The 13173-nt window shown below is 41.3% G+C and overlaps 1 protein-coding gene across 4 annotated transcripts in view; it reads left to right on the top strand.

Annotated features, from left to right (window-relative positions):
• The window catches only part of LOC113020647 (protein sidekick-2-like), an 85187-nt gene extending 77201 nt beyond the window's left edge, over positions 1–7986 (top strand). Inside the window, exons 38-45 of one of the 4 annotated variants that reach the window (XM_026164795.2) lie at positions 108–245; positions 772–933; positions 1029–1154; positions 1248–1412; positions 1492–1632; positions 2650–2818; positions 5282–5411; positions 6817–7986. In XM_026164795.2, the coding sequence (XP_026020580.2) occupies positions 108–245; positions 772–933; positions 1029–1154; positions 1248–1412; positions 1492–1632; positions 2650–2818; positions 5282–5411; positions 6817–7236 (1451 nt within the window). In that variant the 3' untranslated portion in view covers positions 7237–7986. Of the gene's footprint in view, positions 1–107; positions 246–750; positions 934–1028; positions 1155–1247; positions 1413–1491; positions 1633–2649; positions 2819–5281; positions 5412–6816 lie in introns of all 4 variants that reach the window. The other 3 variants (XM_026164796.2, XM_026164794.2, XM_026164798.2) reach the window with 3 other exon arrangements.
• Positions 7987–13173: the final 5187 nt, after the last annotated feature.

Raw genomic sequence — 13173 nt, 5'->3', positions numbered from 1 at the left:
TTGGTCAGTACTTTGCAGTGTTGTGACCAAGTCTTCATTGTATACATGGTTTCATCTCACGACTGTTATATTAACATCTCAACTTTTCCCACTTTCTTTGACAAAAGCGCCAAGTGCTCCGAGCTACGTGCACTTCAGCGAGTTGACCACCACTTCGGTCAACGTGTCCTGGGGAGAGCCGAAGCAGGCCAACGGCATCATTGAGGGCTACCGCCTGGTTTATGAGCCCTGCACTCCAGTTGATGGTGAGAAACTCCTGGAACCTAACAACTCTGCCATTGCTTGACATTCCTCAGCTTGCTTTTCTCACGCAGTGATTTACGACCTCAAGCCTCTTAACCATACTCTTTTTTTTGACCTGCGCTGCTTAAGCTTATGCTCTAATTTGTTACAGATGAGTGTAGGCCCTGCAGTAACATATATGGCATGGCTGATAAAATATGTTGGAGTGTTGTACAGTTTTTACCCTCAGTGAGAGCAACATGGTTAACAGCCAGCTAAATGCAGTTGCCTGAACCAGATTGTCGAGTAATTGGGAGCAGAGGTGGAACGCTGAGCTGCTGTGGTCCTGTGGCTATCTGCTAATCGACCAAGAGTTAAGCTAGATAAAGCAATAAATATATTTTCCTGGTCTCTGACAGTGAGTTTATCTGGTCTTGTGTGTGACTGTATGTCTGCGCTTATGCACAAAGCTTGGCTCTTTGTCGCTTGTAGAAAGCAGTATCTAGAGTCTTAGTGTTTCCTGTACAGACTCCTCTCCTCGCACTCCAGGTGTCAGTAAGATAGTGACAGTAGATGTGAAGGGCAGTGCTCCCCAGTGGATGAAGATCAAAGACCTGGCCGATGGTGTCACATACAACTTTCGCATCCGGGCCAAAACTCTCACTTACGGCCCCGAGGTTGAGGCCAACATCACCACTGGACCCGGAGAAGGTGGGATGCTATAGCTTTTCTTTATTACAGTGTCAGTAATCAAATCCTTTGAGGACTCCCTTGTCATTTTTTATCCACCGTTCTTGTTTTCTCAGGAGCTCCAGGCCCTCCAGGAGAACCCTTTATTTCTCGATATGGCACAGCTCTCACACTGCATTGGACAAGTGGCGATCAAGGCCGTGCACCCATCACGCGATACGTCATAGAGGCCAGACCATCTGGTGGGCCAATTACAAACATACATGTTGTTTGAGTTTTAATCTGTCCACCGTACACTTTAATTTTATTCACAGATTTTCTTATTTTGCCTTTAGATGAAGGATTGTGGGACATTCTCATCAAAGACATTCCCAGAGAAGTGACATCCTACACGCTTAATATGGACATGCTACGAGAAGGGGTCACCTACGACTTTCGAGTAATTGCCGTCAACGACTATGGCTACGGGTCCCCCAGTGCCCCGTCCCCTTCCATATCAGGTCGGTTGTAATATAAAATGAAGACTTACGCAGTGTTGTGCTAAATATCAGATATTAATATCTATTATTTTGGTTTCAGCCCAGAAAGTGTCTCCCTTCTATGAGGAGTGGTGGTTCTTGGTAGTCATTGCTCTTGTGGGACTCATCTTTATCCTCCTCCTTATTTTCATTCTCATCATCCGAGGCCAGAGTAAAAAGTATACCAAAAAAGCAGACTCAGGTATGAAACACACCTTAAACTCTGCTAATATCTCAGGCTCTCTCTCTGTTTGCAACCCAGGCAATCAAGTGGAATTTGTCTTCCTCTTAGACAGGTCTGCTGAGCGCTGCATTTTAATGACTGCAGCATCCAAAGTCTATCTTGTTAAACGGGAGCAAAAAGGCTCACACAGTTAGACAAATGGCCTTGATTTCCCTCCGTTGTTTGGCTGACAGGGGAAAGATGAGGGTTAATGTTATCAGTGAACAGCAGAAATTGGCAGATGAATAAATATTATTGTTCGTATTTTACTGCAGCAAGGATCAATACTGGAATAAATGGCTTGGCAGTGATTTAATGCTCAGGTCATTAGATAGACTGAGAGTAATTATTTAACAACAGCAAAGGTTGCTCCTGTATCACTGTATCAACAAGTCAATTATTTTCTTTAAACGCAAGGGTACGGTACAGGAAGTTAATCATTGTAAGTAGCCGTATTGTTGGTATTATTATTAATACATTATGACTGACACGCAAGAGTCGCATTAAACAGATGGGAGCAATGTTTGGGGGAGAAGTGAAAGTCAGGGCAAGCCTTCCTAATGCCTCCTACTACTGACTTTTTAGCTTAGCCAGTGTTCAGCATGGTGCCAAGGTTATCAGGGTTGGCCAGCTCAGACAAGGACTGTATGTGTGTGAGGACACAAAGATGACCTCTTAGTCCCTCCCAAACATTTCCCAGCTTTCCTAGCTGTGAACCTGTACTGCCAACTGGAGGCTGTTTTATCTGGAATCAGTATTAAACATTGGGCCTGACTAAGTGGTATTTACCTCAGCTTGTCCTGTACTTAAACAGCATTTTGACCTTTAGCAAGGTTTTGCAAATATAAATTAAGGAGAAACCATTAACAGAATGACCGTGCAAGTCTTTTTTTGTGTGTCAAAAATTGTGTTTTCCGAATACAGTGATAAAATAATCCAAGGTATTGAAATGTATTTTAGATTTGATTCATTTATTCCATTCCACAACCCACACAGTGTCATCCTCATACCCCCGTCCAGGCAACCACTCCAACTGCACGTCGCTGCCTCTGACGCACGGAGAGATGGTGCGGCTCGATGAGGGACGCTTCCCAGCCCTGGAGCTGAACAACCGACGCCTCTCTGTGAAGAACTCTTTTTGCCGTAAAAACGGCATCTATACCCGGTCAGTCAGCATCACCGTAAATACCTCCTGTGTGCATTATGACCGACGGTATTCAGCTGGCCACTGCTTTTAAAGCTTGCAAGCAGATATTCCATTTCTCAGATATATTGCTCTGTCAGTTTTGTCACGTTTCCTTTTCAAGTGTTTTTGTATTACTTACAATATATACAAGAATTAGTATTTGTTATTGTGTGTTCCCCTCTTCCCTTAACAACAGTTCAACAGTTGCGAGTGAAAACAACTGAACCTTGAGGGCACCAGCTGGTGATTTGAGCCTCCTTCATCTCCTCTCATTGACATTCAGTGTTTGAGTGGTGCAAAAATACATATTGGGGGACAGCACAATACTGGCTAATTAACATTCAAAACCTCTTTGTCTGTTCATCAAAGCTTCAGGCAAGGACTGTCATGGATCGCGGGCTGCAGACCCAAATGCAGAGTTCTGAAACAGACTTTGTAAACAAAAAATGTAATTGTTATTCCAGGTAATCCAAAAGACAGCAGGAAATAACATAAAGAGGACTTATGAGACAGAACCGACTATTTATTTTTGGGCATGAGTGCAGAGGTTCTCTTACACGCAGTGCTACGCAGGCTATCACGACGCAGAATAATGTCAGCAGGACTTTAGTAGGCTGTGTCTTTGGTAATGATTATGCAAACATGAGATAAATAGAATTTCCCAAACGCTGCAGCATGATAAGCACGTGTGTAGACATAGGTCAGGGCTGGAGGAATGGTCAGTTGGTTGTGTTTGGGGGATGGTGCTTCAGCGTCTGCTTCTTGTCACAGCACTAAAATAGATGTTGTTTTTTTGCACATTAGTGTGCACATTGTGGTGGAATGTGTTAGGGGTGCACTAAAGGGCAGAGGAATCTGTTATTTTCTCCTTGACCAAGGAGGCCAAGGGGATCAAAGAGCCTTGAGTAGCTCCCTCTCTTTGAAGAGCTCCAAACTGGTACCGTACTGTTTGTTAATGATCTGTAGACTAAGGGAGGAAGAGCAGAAGAGCTCCCTGTGGGATATTTGAAAGGGTGAAGGAAAGAAGGATGAATTAGACAGATAAGGCGAGGGGGATAAATACAGTGCTCCTAAATAATTCAAAGCTCAGAATCTATTGCCCCTCCTCCCCTACACTCACATGGCTCCATCCTTTTTATGTCTGGTTCAACCTTGTCTTAATGTAGTTTTTTTTTTCCCACAGTCCACCCCCTCACGTCATCCCCTTTAACCCAGAGGAGATATCCCTTTGTTGTGTCAACCTTTTCATGGCCGTTGTCATGTTGTGTCTTCTAAGCCTGTTCTTGGCATTCCCGGTGATTTAGCGCCTGTGTGTACATATTAACTTTTTTTTTTTTGGAGAGGTTGTCAAGGTTGTCTTCTTTATGCCTTAATATTCCACTTGACATCACAGCATTTTATGCTTGTCTATTCTGCCCCCACATACATTTTCCATTTCAGATCATTTAAACATTTACTTTCATGCAGTGTCTAGTTTATGCAATTCGTTAGTCTCTTTTTCTGAAACCAACTGAGCAAACCCTTCTTTTAATGTATTAGCCTGAGATGCATACTGAGCCCACTGATGTAGCGCAGTGATGCGAGGGTAGTGGTCCAGTTTTGGCTTTCAGACCATCCAATTCAATCTCAGCAGACCTTGAACGCAGCAGTAGTCATTACAGCAGAAGGAGAAAAATAATTGTCTGCACAGATGTTTCTCTCTGCTTCACTTCATGGACTTAATGACTGGAGCCGAAAGAAGTTAAGGAGTTCTTTTTTTACTTGACTTGCATTCATACTGTATGAGAACTTCTTAATGCTCACAAAGCTCAAGTCCACGCTTAGTTACCCAGCTTTTCTGCAGGAAGTCTAAAACTCTGATTGAGTCGCTCTGTGTATTAATTCAGCTCTAATCGCCACAGAGTGCTTTCATGATCTTCATGATCTTTTTTCTTTTTTGCATAAATTCTGTTCATGAGGTTGGCACAAGTCCACTGCCAAACTTCCACAAACACTTTGAAAGATTAGAAAAGAATAGCAAAAGTATAAGATCAATTCTAATCTCTGTCCTGCCTAATGTAGTGGCTTCCAGGAATGCACAAATAACCCATGCTGTGCTTGTCTGAATCATTTTTTTTCATAATCAATAAGTCTGTGCTGGATCTATTCATGTTGTTCCCACTGAACACCCTGTGGCTTCTGAAGCTTCATTTTTAGAACTGTTTTGGTGGCTTTCTTTAGTTGTCTCTGTGGTGTCAGTCACAGGATTGACACAGCTTTTTACTCCCGAATGAAAAAAAAAAGTGAGCTTAAGAAAATCAGTTCGGAGAATGCAATTATGATCAAAAGAAACTTCTTTTTTCTTATATAACATTAGCTCTTTATCATCTTCTTGCTTTTATAACTCTCCTTCTTAACTCTCTACTTTTCTTAATGTATTTTATTTCTTTTTTTTAAATTCAGCTCTCCTCCAAGACCAAGTCCTGGAAGTCTGCACTACTCAGATGAGGATGTCAGCACTAAGTATAATGACCTGATCCCAGCAGAAAGCAGCAGTCTGACTGAAAAACCCTCGGAGATATCTGACTCGCAGGTAAGCGCTGACCCAGGCTTACAGTCTATGCCCGACCCTGCGTCTGGAATAAGCAATGAACTTAAATTAAAAAGTCAAATTCAACTGTTTAAATTTCTCACGGAGAAAATCCTCAGGGCAAAGCTGTAACCTTTTTAAAGTTAAAAAAAAAAAACTTCTCTGGTTCAACTTTCTGTTCTTTTGTTACATTTGGCAACTATCCTCTTGATAAACTCAATTCAGCTTGTCACAGTCACCGCTTTGCTAGATGCAGAAGCAAGACAGCTGTCTAATTATGAAGCAGCATTTGTGACGATAAATTAATGACATTCTGCAGCAATATCTGCCTCAAGTGGATCACCTCAAAATTAAATACCCTCTGTTAGCGTCGTGCAGGGATGGCTGACGTTTCTGGATCTTTTAATACTGATTTCTTTCATGGCAGGGGAATACACAGCCGGTTCCCGTGCCTCGCGTGTGCTGAAATATCTTCACAACTAATTAATTTTTGTCAAATAGAAATTGTTAATCTTGGCTTCCATGTCTCAGCTCGCAATATGATGAGTGTGTGCATAGAATAGTTTGGCCCAGTGAGGAGATGGGAGGCTTGAAGTGATGAGGGATGGTACCTACAACTGGCAGAGAAGCCGATTGTAGCAGATTCTGAACATTTGTCTTCCCACACCTGCGCTGTGTCTCCCTGGCCAATTTGTCTGGTACCTGCACAGGCAAAACATTGTTCATCCCAGTTTGAGAAAAAACAGATCTCCCAGGAGACGCAGGCTGGTGTTATTCTTTTCCTCTGCGTAGCCTCCCACTGTTTACCTGACACTTGTGCAAATAAATGGTGCTTCAACATCTGTTGAGCTACAGTGTCTCAATAGAGCAGTAGATGAGCAAGTGCTCATCAGGCACACAAATGTGCCAAATGTGTAATGCTTTCTGTGGGAGGCTTTTACTATTTTTTTATTTTAAACAAATACATGTAGCAGAATAACAAGAGGATTCACTCAGACAAGCTTTTGCCTGATGGTTTTGTGTTACAAGAAAAGGAGATTAATTCTGTAAACATTATCTTTCTCTAATTCTAGGACACACTTGTTTACATGTATCATGTTTGTACTCCATACAGCTATCGGTGAGCTTCTACATCTCAAAGATTCTCAATAGAAGTGATTATCTGGCCCATAGAAATGCACATGGATTCATAGATTTCCCATTGTCAATAGATATGTCCTGCTGTGCCGTGACTCAGTAGCTACTGTGTTGTTTGTCAACCAGCTGTACAATACTGGAAATAGAATTAGCCTTGATTTGAGACCATGAAAATGTAGCTGTCATTATACTCTGTAGTAAGCGTCGTAGCACGTGTTCTGCTTACTGTCCTCATTTTTTGCCAAAGTGACTTTGAACTGTTGACTGACAGGGCAGCGACAGCGAATACGAAATGGATCAGAGTCGGCAGAAGACCCACTCCTTTGTTAACCACTACATCAGCGACCCCACCTACTACAACTCCTGGCGGCGACAACAGAAGGGCGTCACTCGTCCACCGGCATACGGCTACTCCCAGCCCGAGCCCCTGGTGGAGCAAGAGTCACGACAACACCCACCACCCGTACCCCCCCTGCCCCCTCTTCCCCCTCTCCTCCCCCAGAGCGCCCAGTCACCACAGCCCCAGTGCCAAGGCCAGGGCACCCTCTTCAGGCCTAAGGGAAGCCGGACTCCCACCCCCTCCCTGCTGTCCTCCGACCCCCCCAGCCAGCACAGCACCCTGTACCGGCCCCCCAGCAGCCTCGGCTGTGCCGCTCAGGCACCTACCGCGGGCTTCTCCTCTTTTGTTTGACACACAGCTCTCCTTCCAATAACAACAGGACCCTGAGGACGAAACTTTGATTTTTGTTGTTGTTGGTTTATTTGTATTTTGCTCCTTTTCTTCTTCTTTTTTTTGATCTTTAGTTCTGTCTTACCGACAGAGTTGTTGCTCAATATTAAGCATTGCAGGCATCTTAAATAGTGCTTTCTCCTCTGTGAAGAGTGTATGTATGATTGTGCTGAGTGTGTATGGTTGGTCAATCTGTGTAATATGTATTTTATGAAAAGACAATCATTTGAAAGTTTTTGTGTTGCTTTAGCAAATTCATTTGAACGATCATCGATGTAAACAAGAGAGAACAGGACCTGAAGTTCTGAAAAAGAAATCCTTGTTTTCAAACCCCTGTATTATTGTTTAACATGAGAGCTTTATTGAAAACAACCACCTTAGAACCATATAGAGTATGGACCACTTGCATTGCTGAGACTGGACAATGGAAAAACTGACTCTTATGGAACAAGCGATGCCTAACAAAGGACAAAATGTTGTGAGAAAATGACTCTGAGTTGGAGAGAGGCACTTGCGGTCACTGTAGCCCTCAGCTGCCTTTAAGTTTCTCACTCTGCCTAATCATTGTTGGAAATGCATTGTGTATTTACTATATGTACTTGTCTCATCTTGTTTACCAGATATTTATATCAAGCAGCTTCAAGCTCAATATTTTCAGAGCATCACTAGTGAAAATGTTATGAATCACATTAAAGCATTGTGGCACCTTTATAGTAGTCTGAGGATGTTGATTGTGTGCTCATGTCAGTAGATATACAAGCAAAGGCAAGCTTTATAATGTGTATTTGTTTGCTTTAATGTTATTCACAGAAAATTACTAAGACCCAAAAGCACAAATCCCCTTGGTTCATTAGATACATACACTTATCGGCCGCTTTAGTAGGTACACTTGTTCAACTTCTCATTGAACTCGATCATCTAATCAGCCAGTCACATGGCAGCAACTCAGTGTATTTAGGCATGTAGATATGATCATGATTAAAGTTCAAAGAAAGCATCAGAATGAGGAAGAGAGGTGACATGTTTGTTGGTGTCAGGTGGGTTGAGTATTTCAAAAACTGCTGATCTACCTCATCAAAATTTAAAATAGAAGGTTCCAATGGTAGGGTCGGGATTTGGTGTAAACAACAATAAATATGGATCTATCCTGCCTCCTGCCTTTGTCTTAGGCGGGTGCAAAATGGTCTGTATTTATATAGCGCTTTACTAGTCCCTAAGGACCCCAAAGCGCTTTACACATCCAGCCATCCACACACTGGTGATGGCAAGCTACATTGTAACCACAGCCACCCTGGGGCGCACTGACAGAGGCAAGGCTGCCAGACACTGGCGCCACCGGGCCCTCTGACCACCACCAGTAGGCAACGGGTGAAGCGTCTTGCCCAAGGACACAACGACCGAGACTGTCCAAGCCGCGGCTCGAACCGGCAACCTTCCGATTACAAGGCAAACTCCCAACTCTTGAGCCCTGATCGCTCCATGGAATGAGGGGTACTTACTTGGCATATTTTGGGCCATTTTGTACCAATTGATCATTGTTTAAGGGCACAGCCAGGTTTACACACCATATCAGAAAGCTCATCTCAAACTGGTTTCTTGAACGCTACACTGCACTCAAATGACCTCCATAGTCACCAGATCTCAATCCAATACAGCAAATTTGGGATAGGTTAGAGTAGGAGATTCATATAATTGATGTACAGCTTAAAAATCTTCACCATCTGTGAGATGCTGTCAGGTTTGTATGGGCATCCAATGCATGTATTATTAACAAGCATATGAATCATTATATATTAATAGCTGTCAGTGAAAGAAAATAATAACTCATTTTGGTTAGTTTAAAAGAGAATGGAGAGTATCCATATCCACTAAGGGTTTCACAATGCAATAGATTTTACCTATAGCACAAAACCTTTACTTTTCAAAACTACCTCAAATTTTGGGGTGTTTCTTGATGTACTGGGAAGAAAACAGGAAATCAGTCACTTACAAAGATACAAAAGAGTAAATGATAATGTGCGGCAGGAGAAAAAAGTATGATGATGTGTGAAATCCGTCAGAATGGATTGTCACTTTTTTTGTTCATGTTACAAGGTGTGATTGCATTTATATAATTTCTGAATACATGATTCGTGTTACAGCTCATGGTACCATAGGCATATATTATAGTGAGAAATTTTCTAGGACATTTTTGCAAAGCTGTCTCTTTAGAAAAGGTGAATGGATATTGCTGTGCTGGAGTGTGACCTATAGTGTGCACACTAAAGCATTCAGTCTTCAAGGTCTAAAAATGTAATCTGTCCAATTTCCAGTGTGAACATCTCTGTGTACATCATTAAAAAAGAGAAAAAGGCAGAATAGCCATGTTAATGCTAACTCTTTAGAATAAAACATTCTATTTTGTAATGACCTTTTCCTCATAAATCATAATGAAATGGTGGAACACTGATGAAAATAATTACAGGATTTATGATTCTGACATAAAGAGAATTGGCAACAAACTCATTATAAAGGAAATCTAAACCATTTTAAAACCTGTAGAAATTAATTTTGCACAGACAGTCTTAAGTAGAGCATTTTGTATGATCTGGAATGCAAAGTCATTTTTAAGTGACACCTAATCCTACAGTGTACAAATGACCTGAATCTTAAACAAAACCATAATTGGGATGCAAAACAGCATGAGATACTGGGAAGAACTTGAAGAAGAACCTGATCCAGTGCAAGCATGCTGAAAATCTTAGGGATGGTTGGACAGGTAATCCCTTTATTTCAGGCCAGAAAACACTGATCTTAACCAAAGAACAGAAGGATCAGGCTCAAAGGTTTAGGGGTAAGGTGAAATCAGAAAACATCTTTCCACCATGGATATATTATATATAAATATGCAATTCTTCCGACTTGACTGAGCTCTTCACTCTAAGGAGATCACAGACAAATCTTCTGCTCACACACATTCAAGCCAAAGAGAGTGAGACAGAGACAGAAAGCGAGGCGCTCACGCAGATGGGGACAGAGAGCAGGAAAGAGATAGATCTGCAAATCTGGCACAGTTTTACATTTCAGTGAAACGTCTCCTCATGGGACTGACTTAAACAAAATTTGTCCTATTTCTGACTGTGTTTGTTGGAGTTCATAAGACCGCATTGGCAGCACAGTTAACTTGTCTGGTTGACTGGCGGGGGCCAAGTTATGGTGTGTGATAAAGAGAAAAATGAGAAGTTACAGCTTTCAAACTGTTTTAATGTGGGGGAGAGTTATTGTTAAACCAGAAGTCTTCTAGTTTATCTTATTTCACTCATAGATACAGTACACATAGTGCATTTCCTCTACATACACTTAGCTCAAGCCTCTTCTGCCAGATCAGTTAAAAACCTGAGGAGATGCTCATTTCATGAACACTGTCAGCTCCCCCAACTGTTTTCTTTTCACAACATTTCTCTGCAGTATGCAGAAATTTTTATGCACTAGTTCAATCAAGCAGAACTGCATAAACATTTGCCATTATACTTGCCCTTATATGTAGTGAACAGCTAAATTGATCTCAAACTGGGCAAAGTTATGTATTTTGGGGAGCGGTGACATGGCTAAATGGTCATCTTGCATCCAGTAGCTTCACAGCCACCCTACTCCAGTCTGCTAACACTATAAAGTTTAAATTGAACGTTTGAGAATGAGAGCAAAAAGCCAGATGATTTTAATTAACGTCAAACGACAGAAACGAGAACAACCGAGAATACCTAAAGAATGGGGTGGAGTGCAGCCCAGACAATATTGGATAAAAAATCATTTTCTGATGTTCCATTAGACAAGGATCAAAGATAGGTTAACTGGTGATTCTAAACGCACCGCAGGTGTGGATGTGAGAGTGTTATTATCTGTCTCTCTGCGTTGGCCTTGTGCTGGCAATCTGTCCAATGTGACCCTTTAGCCCAGTATGAGCTGCGATCCTAAGTGCGATAAGAGGTTCAGAAAATGGATAGAAAAAAGGAAATCACCTCCATTATTAAAGAAAATATGATTTTTTCTCCTTTATATCCACCTGGCAGTTGCTTAAAAAAGCTCACTTCATACAACTCCAAATGAAAAGGAAGAGTAGTACAGCATGAAATGTTAATAAAACAGAATGTGATGATTTCTAAATCAGAAAAACCCATAATTTACAACAGAAAACAGAACTCATATAAAATGTTTTAACTGAGACATATTACTGTTTTATCAATGATATTAGCTTCAAGTAATTAGATTAACTGGCAACAGTTTCACGGAAGTAAAGATGGGCTGAGGTTCAGCAGTTTACCCAATTCAAAACACTTTGAGAAATCACTGTCTTTGAACACAATTCAACGTGTCATCCACAAATGCAGGTTAGAGCTCTGTCACACAAAGAAGAAGCCATATGTGAGCATGATCCAGAAACACCATCTTCTCTGAGCCAAAGCTCGTGTAAATGGACTGAGGCAACGTGGAAAACTGTTCTGTGGTCAGGTAAATTGAAATTTGAAATTATTTTTTGAAAAACATGGACACTGTAACCTCTGGACAAAAGACAAGAATGAACATATGGCTTGTTAGTGGCACTCAATTCAAACCACGGGCTGCTGTTACAAGAAGATGGGATACTATAGAGTGTCTGTCCATGTTCTCAGCCATCCAGGTCACAGTAATGTAAGGAGCTTGGAAAGAAAAACAACTAGACTTCTTTAAGTTACTTGAAGATGTTTCACCTCTTATCTGAGAAGCTTCTTCAGTTTGGGTCACAGGTATGTGGCTCATGTGATGAGGCACATGATCAATAGTGGGTCAGCAACACTCCCACAAGGCTTAAATACCAAGGGAGTTTAAGTTTACTCTCATCATAAAAAGCCATATTCTCTCATCAGCTGGTGGGACAGATCGTCGGAAAAAAGCAAAGGCAGAAATAACTTTCAAATATTTGTAAAGGACGCCAGGACATGCAGTTAAATATGGAACATTGTGGTTTCAGAGAACAGCGTGGAGAGACAGACTTGCGTCACTACATACCTTGTGAAGTACGAAAGCGAATAGTCATGTCATTGGGTAGAATGACTTGTGTCCTTTAGTAATTATCAGCCATTTATGCATACCTTTCTCCTGAGGTAAAACCTGGGGTGCATATTTCTGCTTATTTGCATTACAGAAGGTACTAATGAGTGGACACTGACCGATGTCAGCTCATCAACCACAAGTTCAATACACAAGATCAATGCACAAGATCAAAGGGTTTGTTAACTCAATACAGTCTTTGCTGTTGTCAGAGAAAAATGTGTGGACGTGTAATAATTCTGACTAACATCCTTATTGGAACTGTAAAAGAAACGAAGGGCAAAGCTCACCTTTAAGCAGTTTGGCAATGTCACGCCTTCAAATCCCTCTGAAAACACCAGTCCCGTATAAATTTATCTTTGCCAATTTTTACTGATTTATTTAATACTTAAATCTTAAAACATGCAATGCTAGGCACTAAAACGATGACATCATTTCCCCTTTGACAAATGAACAAAGATATTCTCTACTCTTGCTCTCCGAAAATATCTAATAAGGCAAACGCAAATGAGTATTGTATAATACTAGAAAGGATATGAAGAATCATTTTAAAGAATGCACAACACTGCTTATTGATAAATGCTTATTACACCTTGGTATATAATAGCATCAATAAAAGGCTTAATATGTTCCTGGGTCTTTCAAGTACATTTTCTTGGTACATTAATTATTAAGTATTTAAACTGGCTAACCTATTTATATATTTATTATTAAAGATTTAATAAATTATCCTCGAGGTTTCCTTTGTGTCAGTGCGTCAAGGCAGTCTGAGTGGCCCCATGCTGGCACCCTGTGTCTTTAAGGACCCATGTAAAGAGGGCGTGTTCAAGC

This window comes from Astatotilapia calliptera, chromosome 4 (genome assembly GCF_964374335.1).
Source record: "Astatotilapia calliptera chromosome 4, fAstCal68.1, whole genome shotgun sequence".
NCBI classification, from domain to species: domain Eukaryota; kingdom Metazoa; phylum Chordata; class Actinopteri; order Cichliformes; family Cichlidae; genus Astatotilapia; species Astatotilapia calliptera.
Note: the sequence above shows the minus strand (reverse complement) of the source record. Positions and strands in the feature narration are given on the sequence as shown.